The 19,553-nt window shown below is 30.7% G+C and overlaps 1 protein-coding gene across 6 annotated transcripts in view; it reads left to right on the top strand.

Moving 5' to 3' along the window:
* LOC139523874 (uncharacterized) overlaps nt 1-19,553 on the top strand; it is an 88,234-nt gene that overhangs the window by 19,058 nt on the left and 49,623 nt on the right. For all 6 annotated transcript variants that reach the window (XM_071318243.1, XM_071318240.1, XM_071318241.1 and 3 more), the window contains 17 exons: nt 460-525; nt 881-944; nt 1,571-1,684; nt 2,447-2,635; nt 2,847-2,978; nt 3,667-3,768; nt 4,186-4,230; nt 5,140-5,331; nt 6,004-6,132; nt 6,633-6,750; nt 12,722-12,867; nt 13,408-13,548; nt 14,968-15,029; nt 15,622-15,703; nt 16,122-16,281; nt 18,576-18,630; nt 19,460-19,517. In XM_071318243.1, the coding sequence (XP_071174344.1) occupies nt 460-525; nt 881-944; nt 1,571-1,684; nt 2,447-2,635; nt 2,847-2,978; nt 3,667-3,768; nt 4,186-4,230; nt 5,140-5,331; nt 6,004-6,132; nt 6,633-6,750; nt 12,722-12,867; nt 13,408-13,548; nt 14,968-15,029; nt 15,622-15,703; nt 16,122-16,281; nt 18,576-18,630; nt 19,460-19,517 (1,855 nt within the window). The remainder of the gene's footprint in view (nt 1-459; nt 526-880; nt 945-1,570; nt 1,685-2,446; nt 2,636-2,846; nt 2,979-3,666; nt 3,769-4,185; nt 4,231-5,139; nt 5,332-6,003; nt 6,133-6,632; nt 6,751-12,721; nt 12,868-13,407; nt 13,549-14,967; nt 15,030-15,621; nt 15,704-16,121; nt 16,282-18,575; nt 18,631-19,459; nt 19,518-19,553) is intronic.

Here is a 19,553-nt window from a genome sequence, read left to right as displayed (position 1 = left end):
ATGAAGGTGTATGCTCAATAAATGTTGAATAGTTTTTATTCTCTTCTTAAATTCTCAAGCTGCATTATAGATTTACTTCAAATTTTAGAAAGTAAAAAACATCAAACTTCCATTACATGTATCTATAATGGAAGGAAAATAAATGTAATGTTAACATAATATAGAAAGTATTACTGATAGATTAAATACATCAGGAATTATTTATTCACAAAAAAAGTAAAAATGCGTATTTCAATATTTTCAAAACAAGTTTGATTTTTATTGGAGTTACAATCATATTAATCTTTGATAGAAAAACAATACTTCATATTTTTCTTAAGTAAAAGGTAAATAACAAAAAACCATGCCTATACTGTTGATTAATTTCCAAAATTTGTATATGTGACAATTACATTTGATAGATACAATATACTGAGTTGGAAAGAGTTGGAAAGATTTGTAAGAACATTTATATTTTAGTTTGAGAAATATGACAGAAGAAGAAAAGAGAAGAGCTGACATGATCAGTAAACAGCAAGGACATCAGTAAGATTTGTTTATCAATTATTTTTATTTTTTTAGTATTTTCTTTCTCTTTTGCTGGATTTGAAGTTTGTTCATGCAGTGCATGTTTCAGTAATAATAAACCTATTAAAATATTACATCATACAAACACAGAAATTGTTAGTAAGAATAGTTTTGAAGAATTCTGGACCATCACATAATTAGAAAATCAAAATGATATGATATTGACTTTAGATAAACATTATTTTTAACTTTGGTGTAGAATTAAAAATAGCCTTTTTTTTACTTCCTGGTAAATATGAAAGTAAAACTAGAAAGATTTTTAAAAAGTACATGCTTTTATTTGAAATCAATAAAAACACTGATATATTTACAGACTTTTAAGTATATTGAAACCCAGCTGTAACACAACAGGAATACTAGGAGGAGTTTCTCTTATGGTAAGTTGATTTAAAGGTTCATACAGTCTGGGTTTTATATTAATGAATTGTCATGTTTGCAATGCTTTTTATGTTAAGTTTCTGTTATATGATAATAAGAAATGTGGTTTGATTACAACTGAGACAACTGACCATCAGGGACAAAAATGACATAGAAGTTAACATCTTAAGGTCAAGTTAACAATACCTTGATTGAAGGGAAAATCTAAACTGTAATTAAAATATTACTCTCAGATAATGTAATAATAGTTTATTAAGTTATAAAATTGTTGTTTACATGCTGTGTAACTTTACATCGATTTTTTTTGTGATGAAAAATTGTAAACTTCATGCTTCTGTAATGAATGAACTATAACCTTGACCTATGATGGTTTACTTTTATAAATTGTTACTTGGATGGAGAGTTGTCTTATTGGCACTCATACCACATCTGCCTATATCTATATAAGAACTGTAAATATAAGAAATACAAAAATGTGATGCTTTAGAAATTGATTTTTTTACTGTTATTTATAGGAAAGAAAGGATATGTTGTATCAATTCATTACAAAAAAATCTTACTTAAAATTATTAAAAAAAATAGTTAAGGAACATGTTTTCTATATTTTGCCTTGGTACCTTTTCAGGGAATAGAACCTGTTAGAATGGATAACTTAGACCAGGTGCTTGTCCATAGTGCTGATAGAATTAATCCTATCACTGATCTCAAAGATGCACCTATTGGCAAGTTAATGAGAGAGGTAACTGCTTCATATTAAATGCAAACATAAGAACAGTAAAAATTTGAAAAAGTTTCTCTTTGTTTCAACTAAATAACTTTTTAATAATCAGTTCCAAATATATTATGTAGTACTCAGAGGTGTGGTTGGGCATACTTTAGTGCTATAGTCTATAAAATAAGTTACAGAAGACAGAGAATTTACTGTGACATTGTTTTGGATTTATAGTCCCTACATCTCACATTATGTGCCTTTTTTTACAGCGAAAGGGATCTACAATATGTCACTAACTGTACAGGGTTCATATGACCTTAACCTCATTTACATGTGTCATTGATAATGCTAAGTTTATGTGAAATTTGTAGTTAAACCCTCATTCAACATGCTTTCAACTGAAAAAAGTCAATCATGATAAGTAAAGCAGGCGAGACATTTTAGTGTGTGCACTCACGTTTAACACGTAAACTGAAATACAGAAAGCTGTTAAAATAGAACTGCCTTTCAGGGAAAAAAAGGGGGGAGTACTTAACATCAGCCTGGAAGTTTCTTCTAGGTCTGAACATAGTAAATCGTTAATTTTACATTACATAATTATGTATATATCTGTAAACAATGATTTAAAGCTTACTTTCATTAAAAAATTATACTTCTAAATCATCATATGCTTTATATTGTTATTTTTAGAATGTCTGTTCTTTGAATGAGAAAGCTCTGTCTTTTATTTTAAAATTAGTGTTAATAATAAGAGAAAAACATTCATAAAAAATATTTTCTATCTTAAAGGCATTACGTCAATTAGATTTTCCTGCACCAAGACTTATACAGGCTTATGCTTGGAAATGTATTCTGCGTGGAATGAACTTTGTTGGATTGTCTCCCCCTGATTCTGGGAAAACCCTCGGCTACTTAATTCCTATCATCTCCCAGATACTTAACACTGGGAGGTATGCTACTCTGCCTAAAGGACCAGGGGTAAGTAAATGTAAATTTAAGACGATTTCAAATGTAATCATTGTATCAAAAAAAGCAGCACGTAGATTCTTGTTTTTCTTTAAATTATTAAAACTAAAGTTAAATAAGTATTTATTGTATATTATTTGATTAAATGTTTAGATTAGTTTTTATCAAAGTTTCCACTATACAGTTTAATGAGTTAACTTTGTGTACTCATATATATTTTCAGCCATTTGCTGTAGTATTGGTGCCATCTTGGAAGAAAATACGACACTTGTTATGTGTTACTCATGGTTTGTTACAAGGAGAAAAAAAGATACGTATCATTGAACTGTATGGCTCTGGAGAAGATCTAAAAATGGTTAGTTAAAATAGGAATAAGTAATTAACTCATTGGCATTGAAGATGTATCTTGCTCTCTTCATTGATGAGATATATGTCACTTAACAGACACTATTGAACAGCAAGTTTGAATTTTTCAATAACAATTGTATGTAAGCTGTGCTTTAACAGTACATGATAGTGTTTATTGAAAAGAAAATTGTCCAGTACATATAATTTACCAAGGTCATCCATGTGTATATGTTAATTTTATATTTCATGTAAACAGAGTCTAGAGAGAGTACTTTGTTAGTTGTTGCATATGTAGATTCATATTTCAGAAACTAAGAGAAAAATGTAACCATTTAATTTTGTAATCATCTTTTAAATAATCTTTTGTCAATTGTAAGTCATCATGACCATTATTTCAAACTTGATTGGGAATGAATTAAGAAGTTGTATAACAATTTTGTCACCTGATATTGAGAGCATATAAAATAGATGTAATGTATGTCAAATGAAAACACAAAACAAGAAATAAGGCACCTGAACTTTGATGGTTAGTGATAAAAATTAAGAGTTTGTGCTGTAGGATATGTTTTTTAAATCAATTTCTACCATGTGACTTTGTGCTTTGAAGCTTCATGACACACTAATCTGTAATTGGATTTTTGATTTGCATGTTTAAATTTAACTCACAACATATGTTCTCTTATCATGTATTGTAGTGTCCTTTGATAAATGGTTGTGAAATCTTATTGTGTACTCCACCCAGCCTGAAACGTGTATTAGAACTAAATTATGTTCATCTCAACAGATTGTGTCATTTGGTAAGTTAAATTTGTATTTGTTTAGTTTATCCTATGACCATAATATTTTATCATAGGAATAACTTCGTTAAAAGGTTCAAAAAGTTGACACTATGTGAAGATAGTGTTTATGAAACAGATGACAGTGTCAATTTAGAAAAAAAATGATAATAATTATTGGAATACAATCAAACAGTGTTGTCACAGAAACACTTATTTGTTGTTGGTGATGAATTATGTGATGAAAATGTTGTTTTGAATGTTTTTTCAAGTTGCCTTTTTTTAAATATTAGTTCTTTAGTTAACTTTCCAAGTATGTGTTACCTTTATGTTCTTTACACTAGTTTAATTTAGATATAGGTATTGAGTGTGTTTTTTTAACTACATAATTCAATTAATATATATAATAAATATATCTTCAACACTTTTCTCTTGCAGGTAGTTGATGATGCAGAGGTGACCCTAAATAATTTTACAGAGGAGGTGTGTAAGATTAGTAAATATCTCGTCAACAAAATTGATAATATAAGATGTCACATAAACCAGGGGAAGTTGCAGAATTTCAATATTTTTTTTACAGTTTAACTTTCACTTGCAATTAACTGAAGGCAAATCTTCTTTCTATGTTGTACTTAAAAATTTATATGATGAACCGATACCTGAAGTAGAAATCCTGTGGTACGGTAATTATTAGGTCGATTCTGAAAGGTATTTAGAGTCAACAATTCCTGTCAATAACTGCAATGTAATTGTCCATGCAAGTCAACATCTGTTGCCATAAAGCCTGTTGTCTTCAGAACCAATGAAGACACCCTACTTGTTGGTGAAACATGTTTTCCTGAATAAACCATTACTCTGTGGTAATTTACAGGTTTTGTTGACTTTAATGTTGTTTTATAATATTGTACTTTGTCAGTCATTTTCATGGTCAAAATAATAATATAAAGCAGAAAAACTAGGAAAGGGAAAGAATGGCAAGCATGTTTAGTCTACTGATGTGTAAATTATGGTAGAAATTACAAAATTTATTTTACACAGTAGGTACCCTTGAGATAAATTGATCAAAAGTATGTATACACAACAGACTTTAGTAGTCACTTTGATGTTGCAGAGATAAAAGCAAAAAGGCGCAAGCTTCATGATTTTGACCACATCTGTATTTATGGACTACAGTGCATAGAAACGCCAACAAAAATTGTACCTTTGAAAATTATCTCATGCATTGGAATTTTCAAAAGTTGGCAGTTATGGTCATAATAATGCCAAAAAATTATCAAGATTATTGTACATGTATTGAAAAATAGGCCTTTTTTTAAAAGGTAAATTCAAATAACTTTCACTGTTCCTTTTGAAAATTAACAAATACATATGATTGTAAAATTCCTTTTTCAGGTGAGATTCATTGTAAAAACTTACAGTGATGAGCTAAGAAAACAAGATGACCGAACTGCTCCCCAGCAGCTGATGTTATTTGGTACTCAGTGGGAGTCCAAAGTCCAGAGTTTTATCAGTTCATATATGTGTGAACCTAAAATTGCTATTACTTCCAGATATGAAGCTTCGTTGTATGGAAAAGTGCGACAGGTAAAGATTGTTTTGAATGTTGTGTAAGTTGAGTTAATATGCAGTGAAATTTATTATTACAAAATTACATAAAAGTGTTGGAAAGATTCACACTTGTTCAGAAATGACTCTATATGATTGTCTGAAGAAGTTGATTTGTGTAGTTTTCACAAACAGCAGCTTAAAGAAAAAAGGACACAATCAGCAATGATTTTTTGCTTGTGAGACAATACAAGATTTTATGACACCTTATACCTTGCAGATAAACTCATGGCTATAGAACAACACATAATTATTATTAAATCAACACATTGTTTTAACCATTTCATGCTGATGTTCCATAAATAATTTAAGTAAAGTGTTACATGTATTACCCAAATTATCGTTCAATCCAACATGAACTGTTTTAGTAAAATATTGCTTGTTCTTTTTAATAGTTAGTTTTATCTCATGTATGATATTTAGCATATTTGTTACTTTTGAGCTAAATGTGAATGATTCGATTAATACAGAACACTTGTAGGTTGAAATTTCAGACAAACTTGAACTCTTAAAATTACTTTGAAAAGTCAAAATTAAACTATTTGACTCTCAAGTTCGGCATATGAAAAATAGATGATGAATATGACAAGGAAATGCCTGAGTTTTTGGATTGTTTTTAAAGAGGATTATAGATTTGATCTAATTTTACAGATACCTGTGGTGTGTCACCATATGCAGAAACCCAACAAGTTCCTTGATATACTGGATGATATTCTTAAAGAAAACTGTAAACTCATTATATTTGCCTCAAAGGTCAACTTGGCATGTAATGTATACAAGGTTTGTATAATCAGATACAAAATTAGGGTCGCGAAAAAAAATGTGTTTCTGCAATAGTGTATTTAGTTTGTGGTTTTATTTTTTTAAATTATTTGTTTCTTCAACTGATCTCATCATTCAGTTTTATGAACCATTGTTTTCGAATATTTTGAGTGTGAAACTGTTATGAACATTTGATTATCAGGTTTATTTAGCACATTAGTTATATCCATACAATTAATTTATTACCATTTATTTTTTGTAAATAAAAAGAAAATCATATCGTTTTTTTCAAGCTGCAGGTTTAGCAAAACTTATTATGTATGGAAATACTTATTTATTGTAAATAGCAATAAAATCATATCATCCAATTTTAACTACAACAAGATAGCTCATGTACTTTCAGTACATAAAATCTGTTTCTTGCTATGCAAACAGATAAATGTACTATGCAATATATAATGAGTTTATCTGACCAAATTACAGTTATAAACACATTATGTTGTTTTGTTTCACTTTAGCTTTTACAGTCTCGTTCCCTCTGTGCTATGCTTGCTCATGATAGTATGGACAAATTTGACATTGAAGAGAAGAGCTCGAGTTGGTATTGTGATGAAGGGGAGGAGCCAATTATTTTGGGTAAGACTTTATCGTTATCCATAATTTATTGTGTGTCTTAAAATATATTTTATGAGTAGATAGTTGTCATTTATATGTCCACCTAGTTATTTTAGGAATACTATTAAAGGGAAACTTCGCAAAAAAATCAAAAATTGATATTATGTCCATTCTGTATAAAAATGCTCAAATTTATAGATATTAAAGTTTTATTCCGCTAAATAAGAGATCACCATCGATTTTAAATTTTGAGTATCAGTTCTCTGCTCTCCGCCATCTTGTCACCTTCTCCGATGAAAAATCCCGATATGTCTATAAACCACAAAGGAACAAAACTACAGTAAACGATGTAGTCGTAATTGCGTGTCGATATCTTGTCAATCGTACGGTTGTTTTATCTGACTGAATAACTTGATACGGAAAATGGTCTTATATTTTTAAATAACCATATAGTCTGTTATTTTTAAACTGATAATATTGTAATTAGTTAAAAAGTCAAAGTTCAAATCATAAATAAGTGTTCCGTGGAAATTGTTTTCGAAAATATAATTCGTTCATAATTCTTTCAAGTAATAAACTTTATTTAAATAAATTCGGATCTTCCCTCATCTGATCACCAGCATGGCTAAAGGTATTACTCCCAAAGGTATTGGAAGGGGTGTAAGGTGACACGTCCAGGTATTCAATCGATTTCCTGTCCGGCTGGCTTGCAAGTTCATGCATCGTTTCACTTCTGTAGGTATTGATCAGTGTACACGACCGTTACTTATAACTTTCCATTTTGAACTATCAGGTGCATGTATAATATACATTTTTGTCTTGCGTGTCCGAAAGTGATATTTATACTTGTCATTACTGAACTCATACGCTTGTTTATAAATAACATTTCTGGTGTAAAGAATATTATCTATAAAAAAAAATTAATACAAAAAAAAAAAATTGAAGAAATACAAATCTATTTACATATTTTTCCAAGGGTTAATTTGGGAAAATGTAATATACACTCATTGTCAATAGTTTAGGACAGATTGGAACATACCAGAATTATTGATTTAAAAAAATGTGCGCACTTGTCGACGATTCGTGTATACATACGCCTGGGTAGAAAGTTACGGAACTATAGTCAGTAGCGCAATTTAAAATATGTATACATGTATACATTGAACATAAGAAAGAAACATACATTTTGTGTAAATTGTGGTAAAAGTTTTGTAAATTATTATAGACTAGTCCACGTATGCCAACAGTATGTAATCAACGAATTCGATAGACTATTGTATACCAAAAGAAGAAGAAGAAAAAAAAGAAACAATTTGATTTAAATACAGGTCAATTTATAACTTGCTTTGGTTCATCGAAGTTAAGAACATAGTAAACTCACAGATTTATATATCAATTAGATTGTTCTCGAATAAAGGACGAAATTTGTCATCATCACAATTGTTCCAACATTCATGTAAAATATATGCAACTGGACGTACACTAATAATCCCCAAGGGATGTGAATATTTTCTAGGAAAACTATTGAGTATCAATTTCGGGATTTATTTTCTTTCTTGATATTCAATGACAGCAATTTAAAGAATAAACTGCTTGTCGGATATTTGTCCGCTTTAGGGGTATTCTTGCAAGTTGAACAGACTTATAATAACATTCAAAAATAGGGAATGATAACATTAAATTCGTTGTCTTTTAATTTTAAACATCGTTGGTCAAATAGTTATTTAAGTATATATATACGTTGGGAGACGACGATTATTATAGTAGTCTCAGATTTTAATAAGGACGTTCCCGATTATGAATAAATTTGGTTGACGTTTTTCACACTTGAAAAGAATATCTATTCGTAATTTTTCGATTCCATTCCAATACAAAAGTATTTTTTCTTTATTCGTACATATTATATTCCGCTTCGGTAGAGTTATCTTCAGATAGTTTCATATATTAATTAATACATGGCTTTCAAAAGTCTAAATGTAAGTGTTCTCGTACATTTTTTCGCCCAATAAAGACAAATAAAAATGATTTAGTAAAGCTATTTCTAATTTCTAAGTCCCCCTTTTTTATGAGACATAAATCAAGGACAAGACTTGTATATCATTTCATTCTGACATATGAATTAAGTTTCCCGTCTTTATCCGAAAATTGTGTATTTCTTAGTAAATCAACTTATTTGAATTCAAATAAATAATAGCACCAAATATAATTAAATAATTCCACGGCGACCAATTTTTATTTGTCACCAACTTGAATATGTATTTGTAATGTGTGTATTAAATGCTCCCACTGATCCGAATAGACAGTAACACCTGGCAAGGTGTGCCCTAGAGGCGTGGTTAAATACCGAAGTGCAAATAACAAGTTACCTTTCAACAAGCCATCTACGAGTATTGCCACAGAACCGTGAATACACACATCGTATAAACCTAGTCATAGCAGAGATAGTAAAAGGTCAATAATCATGAGTACACCAACATATTGTCTTTACAGATTATTGTACTTTAATTTGTTCACCTTATCAGTCCGAAAATGCATTATTAAAAATAAATTTATAACTTTTTGTGTTGTCTACAAACATAATTCGAATATATACGTTTAACATAGATAATTTATCTCACGAATGAGTACAATTGAACGTCTGTGCGTTTTATCTTCTTATTATCGGATGGTTATTAGATAAAGCATAAGTCATCGGCGCGCTTACGATTACGTTAAAATATGATTAAAAACCAAGACTTTTAATGATTGTATTTTAAATCCCGGCATGCAAAAATCAGGAGAAAACGTCACGACCTACAGGAAGTAGTTGATATTTTTTCATTAATTATTGAATTTCTCCTTTATTACTGCACATATAGCGATAAAACTTTGTGAATATATATATTATGTCATAATGAACATATTTAAACCATAAGTAAAAAATCGTGAATTTTCCCTTTAAAGAGTGAGAGACTAAATAAAATAAAAGGTTTACCTGAGATCATCGTAATGTGATTGAGTTTTTAATCTAAAAAAATGTAAAATTAGGAAATCAAACAAAAAAAAACCCAAAAATTTAATGAGCTGTCTTATATTCAGTCATTACTTATTGGGAGAGTTTTTAGTGTCAAATAGAAAAGATGTTCATAGTCTGTATTAAGCATATCAAAACTAAGTCAGTATCAATCCCAGTCTCCTTATTGACATGGTAGCTTGTGGCAGTTAATTGGTTCACATATTTCAGAGAAATGAAACACTGAACAGGACGATATAGTTTTATTAATAATTGCAGTTGCGAAATTTGTATAAGGGCTATTCCAGTAAAAATTATCCAGGGGGGGTGGAACGCCACTTATTTTTTGACCCCCCACCTATGGAAAAGATTAAAAAAATACACCCCCACCTAGAACATGTATTTTCTTCCAAGACCCCCTACCTAGAGAAAAAAAATAAAAGTTAGCTAGTTTTTTAAAGTATACAAAAATGTTGCATCCTGTCAAATAAATGTAAAATTTGTTGGTTTATCTATTTCAGTGCATCCAAAAAGGGGGGCCCTGGCCCCCCCCCCCCCTAAATCCGCCTCTGGTCTCAATGGCAATCATACCACATCTTCTTTTTTATACTAGCTATGTTGCTATTAAAATATAAAATGAAACATGTAACAATATTATGGAGCAGCAGACGACAGATGCAACATGATGGCAATAGCTCACAGTGACCGAAAAAGGGGGGTGCGATTTTAATTATGGCCCATTTTATTTTTAAAACTGTCAATAACATTTTCAGGTACGACATATTCTTCAGGTGGGGAAACTGGTTGGCACCAACCATTTGATGTTTCAGAGTTTAGTTTGAGCCATAAAATATTTTTAGTAGGCACAATGTAATTCTTTTTTTATTTTTTGTAAAAATGTATTTCTTATATACATTTTTTTTTTTCAATAGGCAAATGTTGAGGAAGATAATATACTCTCCTGTGTAACAAGGCCATATTTTCCGCAAAAATTAGGCCATTTTTTTCCTTCAATACCACCCACGCAACATGAGCAATAAAAATCTAATTGTCTGTGCCAAATATAAATATTTTTTTATGGACCGCATAGTTTGGATGTCACCCACACATATTTTTTTGTGGGGAGACGGTATATACAAGGGAGAGGGTACTTGAAGTTGTTATAAACTGTATGCAATAAAAAAAATATTTGGGACAAAAATTGCAAAGAATTGGCCAGTCCACCTTATTAAGGACATATTCTTTGCAAGGAAAGAGATTTAAGTACAGCAAATTCTGCCATTTCAATTTCAATGAATATACAATAACTTCTTCCAACAATATTAAAGTTAACCTTTATTTACAATGTTTAAACTGGTACTGTTGCCTTGTTCATGTTCATGTTGTTTTTTTTACATTAAATTTGGGTCTTCGTCGATACCATACTTATTCCAGACGTTCCGTATCAGAGGACATTTCAGGCACATTCCTCTGCACTTCTTGTATCATTATATCTTCATCACGGTGACAAGAATAACAGTATAGAGTACCATTAATTCATAGAACAAAACAACAAATCGCTGAAGAAGTCATGTTTACAAAATGTCAAAATGAGCCAAAGACCAAAAAATGACAAGGACAGTTAAGCGTCTTTTATGGAGACAAAAACTATATTCCTAAAAAGTCTTTGGGGTTCTTCAATCGAAATAATAGCAAGCTAAACTAAATGAGATTATTATAAGGGCTAAATCTCGTCTGTACTAGCCAAATTTAACAAATTTAAAGTTGTTTATAAAAAAAATATATATCATGATGGTTAATTACGTTTTTCGGGTTATCAGTTAGACCGCATGGTTTTATTATTTCAATAGGAAAACACCCGAGACGTGAAATCGCATGGTTCTATTATCATAGGTAAACATCCAAGACGTCCCAAAAATATATAGGTGCTCCTATTATTGGAGGAACATTACACAGTTGTGTACACACACATGGCGGCATGGAACACGATCGGAAATTCATTTGACGATATCTAAACGTTTCGAAACGAAGTGAAAAGTATCGTGCGCCACGTGGGCGCTTACATTTGTCACTGTATGCGCCATTTCTTGTCAATATGCGCTATAGGCGCAGGGGGCACGTCCTTCCCGATCACTGGTTTGACAAGAACACAAACGGACGCTTAAAATTAGTGGTCTGCCAACTTTATTTGCAGTCGGATGACCTTTTCAGGAGAATCTTCCTTCATAACAGGGGGAACAATATGTTTAACCTATCATTCAGAAACCCCCCACCAACAGAAATGAATTTAAATCGGGACCACCACCCTCCAGAATACAATTATGTTGATAACCCCCCACCTATGGAAAATAATATCGTCGGTGTTCCGCCCCTCCTAGGTAAATTTTACTGGAATAGCCCTAAGTGGATTTCTCATTGGGACAAGTAGAATATCCAGGTCACTATATTTTTAAAGTTAATGTTAAACCATGTTTTGGTCACACATTTATCAGCTTATATATAAAGGAAAGAGTTGATATTTGGTCTTGATATATTAATGGAGGATATAACTATGTAAGTGAAATTTCAGATCTGCTGGGCAATCACTTCATTTTTGACGATAATTTAACATTTAAAAACCCTCTGAGCATAGAATTGTACATGTATTTCAATTTCTCAAAATATGCTTAGGTATACTATGAACAACATCATTTAAAATTGCTTGTCTTTCACAATTTCTTGCTTGTTCATGTTAGAGTCAAGGGATTTCAATTGTCACAATTACATGTTTTTATCATGGTAAAGTTAAGAAGGCCAGCTAAAAATACTCCAGTTTCAATATGAGTTTTCATATTATTTATTTTTTTAATGATTAAACTATATTTTTAACGAGATACTGCATGTCATGTATTTAATAAACATCTTTGGCTAATGCTGCTTCCTTCTAGTTTTACTTTTTTGTATTTTGAAAACATGAAAATGTGAAACATGTTGAATAATTAACCTAATTTATGTTTCCAGTTGCCACTGATGGCAGTATACCACATCTTTATATCAATAATGCCACCACCATCATCCACTATGATCTGCCAGATTCAAAGACCAAGTTTGGAAATAGAATGTCATGTATGTCAAGACATTACTGGAATTTCTTGACCAAAGATGAGGTGATTTTTTTATCAATAAATAATTTACATAAAAACAAATTTGACAGACATGAACCAACAACAACCACTGAATTACAGGCTCCTGACTTTGGACAGGCACATGTTGAATGTGGTGGGATAGACATGTTTGTGAGCAATCAATTCTCACCTAACCTTGGACAGTGGTGGTACATCAACACATAAGAAAAAAAATAAAATCACTTGCAATGGAGCTAAACTCAAAAGATTGGTACAAGGTACAAACATGATAAGCATGAAAACAATAGACACAAGGCAGCAAAATAAGATTACTAACAGTTACTGAAAGCTAGTAGTTTATTACCATCGAAACACAGATCAAATTCAGGTTTAGATGGTATTACTTTCACCATTTTCAAGTTATGTCCCTTTACAAATTAAAAGATATTTGGTTTTACTAACCAGGGATTGAACTTTCAACTTTCTGCACTAAAAGTAATCATGCTTTTACAAGATCAAAACGGTTATATATCAATTGGACAGCAACAGCTTGCTCACAATATTTTGATCATTGTTTTGCAGGAACAAAGTGTTATACCAACATCATACATACTGATTACTGAAGAATCTACAGAAACTGTTGACACCATATCTAAGCTGTTGATAAGGTCAAAGGTCAAGCTTCCCGAGCAGCTGAGACAGATGTTAGCAGGCAGGAATCAGGTATTATGTTTGAAAATCAAACTTGCCAATTTATCAAAGTCATATGAAACGAGTGACTGGTGAAAAAAAATGGTTATCCAAGTCTTGAACCAATGGATGTATATATCATATACTTAGTCTTCTGTGCATGATTTTATCATTTTTTACCCAACAATATCATATAATAGTCAATTTTTTTTCCTCTCAGTCTTTTATGATGTGAAAATATGGCCACTAATTATTTGTCATGTTTTGAAGCCGTAGTTTACAAATTGTCACCTTATAGTAAACAATCAACAAAGAAGCATGGATATTGAGCCTGTGTATAACATGTACAATCAAATAATAGTTTATTTCAATGACAGATCCATGTGTATTGCGATCACCACTTGGTGTCCATCGTACGTCGTCTGTTGTCGGTCGTTGTTTTACAAAAATCTTCTCCTCTGAAACTACTGGGACAAATTTAACCAAACTTAGCCACAATCATCATGGGGGTATCTAGTTTAAAGAATGTGTCCAGTGACCAGTCCAACCAACCACGATGGCCACCATGGCTAAAAATAGAACATAGGGGTAAAATGTAGATTTTGGCTTATATCTCTGAAACCAAAGCATTTAGAGCAAATCTGACATTGTTTAAATTGTTTATCAAGTCAAGATCTACCTACCCTGAAATTTTCAGATGTATTGGACAACCGGTTGTTGGGTTGCTGCCCCTGAATTGGTAATTTTAAGGAAATTTTGCCGTTTTTTGTTATTATCTTGAATATTATTATAGATAGAGATAAACTGTAATCAGCAATAATGTTCAGCAAAGTAAGATCTACAAATAAGTAAACATGACCAAAATGGTCAGTTGACCCCTTAAGGAGTTATTGCCCTTTATAGTCAATGTTTAACACTTTTCATTAATTTTGTAAATTTTTCATTTTGTAAATTTTTACAAAATATTTTCCTCTGTAACGAAAGGGCCAAGTTTATTATAGATATAGAAAACTGTAAGTAGCAAGAATGTTCAGTAAATTAAGATCTACAAATACATCACCATCACCAAAACACAATTTTGTCATGAATCCATCTGTGTAATTTGTTTAATATGCAAATAGACCAAGGTGAGCGACACAGGTTCTTTAGTTTTTGATTTGAGGTTCATATGACTTTAAGTTTGGTCAAGTTGTATTTAAAACTGCAATTATGGCTTATAGTGGTGAGATTGCTGGGAAAGTAAGCAGGAAAAAGAAAGTATGTGTTTTGTTGAATCAATTCCTTCAACATTATATATACAGAGCCTTCAAACATCGCACCTTATGGACATAAAATGATATTAATATCTGTAGATCTGGAAGAAATAAAAATGACTATGAAAAAAATTCCTCTGTTATATTATAAGTTATGCATGATTTTGAGAAATATAAAAATAATGATCTTGTTTTCCAGGCACTTAATCTAGACAAAGAAAAGAGGCTTTGTCATTACTTGAAAGCTTTTGGAAGATGCAGGTTTGTAAATGACACAGGATTTATACTGTGTGCTGTAGATATGATATGTTACTTTTAATAATACAAAATAGTAAAATGACCAAATCATTTTACCTTAAAAACTACTAAACAAACAATTTTACTGCTGCAGGTTTAAAACAACTCTGATAATCTGTTGGTGGCATGTTGCATTGTTTTATTTCTTCCCTAATTAGAAATGGCCCCCTTTTCACTGGTAGTCCAAATTTTATATGATAACCTTCATCTATTACCCTAATCATTCTAAATATGAATGAAATATTTGCCACTGGACATAGAACCAACATCAATCTATCCAAACTCTCAAATTGCATAATTATTTTAAGCAAGTAAAATTAATTGTCAATTAATTAAAATCTGTCATTTTGATATAAAGTATAATGATAAACACACTACACATCAATCTTTCTACCAATACAACAGTGAAAAATGACCTATGAATTTTTTGAAATTTTAAAAAGTATTTCAATGTTTATTTATTTGGTTTTGACAACCTGATATACTAGAAATCATTACTTATACATTTATTTTCATATTGAAAATAATTTATAATTGATAATGTATTTAATTACAGACATGAAGATGTGTGTAAGGATAGACATTTGATTGTACCAGATATTGATGGAAGAAGTAAATTAACTTGTGGATATGTTAAGGTAGGGTTTTGGAAGTTTAGCTTATCCTAATTATATTTTAAAAGAAACCTTTAAGGAGTGTTGCCATTATCAAAGATGCACATAAAATTAGGTGATCAAACATAGGCTCTTTAGATTATGATTTTCCATTTGAAATATTTGGAAAGAAATGAATTTAGAACTTTATTAAAAATTTCTTAGTATGAAAGAACAAGAATTTCACACAAGTATATATAAGATGTAAGTTTTGTAAAACTTTTGAGATATAGAGGTAGCTTGGCAAACAATTTTAATACATAATCTAAAAATATGCCAGAATGATAACAAAATAAATCTTGAGGAAATATGAAAAATTGGAGAAATCATTCTTATACTTATTAAAATGAAAGTCTTTATAAATGAATTGGAATTTAGTTATATATTTTTAATTCTGTTGCAGATAAGAATGACAAATATAGTAGATGCCAGTCATTTCCATGGAATAATCCAGGAACACAAGGCTCCAGATGGAACAGTTACAGATTTAAGATGTGATTATACTAACCTCCTCTTCCAGATGCAGTCTTTCTTTGGAGATCACATGAACAGACAACGACACAGTATGTTTCTAATTTTTATACGACCGCAAAAATTTTAATTTTTTGGTCGTATATTGCTATCACGTTGGCGTCGTCGTCTGCGTCGTCGTCGTCGTCGTCCGAATACTTTTAGTTTTCGCACTCTAACTTTAGTAAAAGTGAATAGAAATCAATGAAATTTTAAGACAAGGTTTATGACCACAAAAGGAAGGTTGGGATTGATTTTGGGAGTTTTGGTCCCAACATTTTAGGAATTAGGGGCTAAAAAGGGCCCAAATAAGCATTTTCTTGGTTTTCGCACTATAACTTTAGTTTAAGTGAATAGAAATCTATGAAATTTTGACACAAGGTTTACGACCACAAAAGGAAGGTTGGGATTGATTTTGGGAGTTTTGGTTCCAACAGTTTAGGAAATAAGGGCCAAAAAAGGGCCAAAATAAGCATTATTCTTGGTTTTCGCACAATAACTTTAGTATAAGTAAATAGAAATCTATGAAATTTAAACACAAGGTTTATGACCACAAAAGGAAGGTTGGGATTGATTTTGGGAGTTTTGGTCCTAACAGTTTAGGAATAAGGGGCCCAAAGGGTCCAAAATTGAACTTTGTGTGATTTCATCAAAAATTGAATAATTGGGGTTCTTTGATATGCCGAATCTAACTATGTATGTAGATTCTTAATTTTTGGTCCCGTTTTCAAATTGGTCTACATTAAGGTCCAAACGGTTCAAAATTAAACTTAGTTTGATTTTCACAAAAATGGAATCCTTGGGGTTCTTTGATATGTTGAATTTAAAAATGTACTTAGATTTTTAATTATTGGCCTAGTTTTCAAGTTGGTCCAAATGGGGGTCCAAAATTAAACTTTGTTTGATTTCATCAAAAATTGAATAAATGGGTTCTTTGATATGCCAAATCTAACTGTGTATGTAGATTCTTAATTTTTGGTCCAGTTTTCAAATTGGTCTACATTAAGGTCCAAAGGGTCCAAAATTAAACTAAGTTTGATTTTAACAAAAATGAAATTCTTGGGCTTATTTGATATGCTTTATCTAAATATGTACTTTGATTTTTGATTATGGGCCCAGTTTTCAAGTTGGTCCAAATCAGGATTCCATATCAAGTATTGTGCAATAGCAAGAAATTTTCAATTGCACAGTATTGCACAATAGCAAGAAATATCTAATTGCACAATATTGTGCAATAGCAATTAATTTTCAATTGGAGTTATCTTTCTTTGTATAGAATAGTAGTTGATAATATATGTTGGAAATTTGCCAGACATGACTATAATGTCATTTTCTATTTTTATTTGCCAATAACTTTATGTAAATAACTTCATTGGAAATTTGCCAATATAAAATGTTGCTGATGAAGCTTTTTTTCCTTATCTTATCTAAAATGTTTTTAGATAATGTATGTTGGACAGTTGCCAGACATGACTATGATGTCATTTTCTATTTTTATTTGCCAATAACTTTATGTAAATAACTTCATTGGAAATTTGCCAATATAAAATGTTGCTGATGAAGTTTTTTTTATTGTTTTATACAATAAACAATGTATATTCACTTTTACTACCAACCAATCTTTACCATTCAGTGATAACAAGCACTTTATTTTACATTTTAATATTTTATGATGTATTTAAAAGAGTAGTTATTGTTGCAAACTCCATTAGAAATTTGAATTGATATCAGTTTTGGAAAAAGGGAAACGGGGATGTGAAAAAAAGGGGGGGGGGGGGGGGTTAAATTTTTCTCATTTCAGATTTCATAAATAAAAAGAAAATTTCTTCAAACATTTTTTTGAGAGGATTAATATTCAACAGCATAGTGAATTGCTCAAAGGCAAAAAAAAACTTTTAAGTTCATTAAACCACATTCATTCTGTGTCAGAAACCTATGCTGTGTCATGATCAACTATTTAATTTTAGATTTAAAAAGTTTGAAGAAGAAGTCTTTAATTGATTTGTAAAATCTTGACATTTGTTTTGTGTAAAAAAAAAACATGTAATGTCAAAAATTTGATCACAATCCAAATTCAGAGCTGTATCACGCTTGAATGTTTTGTCCATACTTGCCCCAACTGTTCAGGGTTCGACCTCTGCGGTCGTATAAAGCTGTGCCCTGCGGAGCACCTGGTTGTTTTCTATTTTTGTCTTGAAACTTATTTCTTTATTAAGATAATTAATCTCACTGGTTTCAAATTCATCAGAAAGAATAGAACAGTCTAAAATGCTGACAAAGTGACTGTTATGCACTTATTGTGTCTCATACATATGTACTTATAAAAGTATACATTTTCTATTTGCAGCAAATATGTGTATTGGTGATGTTTGTGCATATGAATTTAGCGAAATATTTCACAGGTATGACAATTTAAATGTAGAAGCTCTTTCATTTTTCTTCAAGTAAAGTTATATTTCACAATTGTTTTGGACAAAAATGTCTGTCGGCCATTGCTTTTGAAATTGTTTAATGGTAATTTGTAAGGGTCACTTCTTGAAGTGGTTAATTTTTTGTCATAATACATTGAATCCAAGTGGGTGCTACTATTTTTAGTTACATTTTCACCAGTATTCTGTGTCAACATCTAACTATGAAGCTCAAGTTCAGAATAAGAACTTATGATTGAGCTTTCATGATTGATTGGCTGTTGCATTAGCATATAAGCTTTCAGTTGAAAGTAAAATAATCTTCACAACAGACTCTTTGTTAATGCTATGGGGTTATTTCCTTGTTTAAACAATTTCTGATTAAATATGTTAATGATAGTGGTTTATTTTGGGGATGCTGTTCCATCAATTATTATCAAACAAAAGGATGGCCTATGTCAATTTTCCAACTCAGCATACTTTAATGAATTTAATAATTTTTAAGATTTTGATTTTAGACTCAGTCCTAAAACTTGACTCAGTACTTGAAGTATGAAATTATATATATAATGGATATATTTATTGAGTTATTTATTACTCAATTTTGTAATAAAAAACTCAGATACAGAACAGCTGTTTCCAATTTCAAAATTGATAGGGAGATACAGTCATTTGCTGCTTTCATCAAGCTCTAACATTTTAAAATTTAAAATGGAAGTATTTAATAGTTCAAATCAAACCAGCTAAATTTGGAATAAAAATTGTTTTATTCTGTGAGCCTGAGTGAACAATGATGTAATGTTTTGTTGATTATCTTATACAGAGTGAAGATTACAGACCTTGGTAATTTGAACTCTAATGATGGAGGAATAATGGCGACTGTAAGATAGTTTGTACTGTTGTTTGTGTATTGGTAT

The sequence above is a fragment of the Mytilus edulis genome, chromosome 5, assembly GCF_963676685.1.
Source record: "Mytilus edulis chromosome 5, xbMytEdul2.2, whole genome shotgun sequence".
Taxonomy (NCBI): Eukaryota; Metazoa; Mollusca; class Bivalvia; order Mytilida; family Mytilidae; genus Mytilus; species Mytilus edulis.
This window is presented reverse-complemented; position numbering and strand designations above follow the sequence as displayed.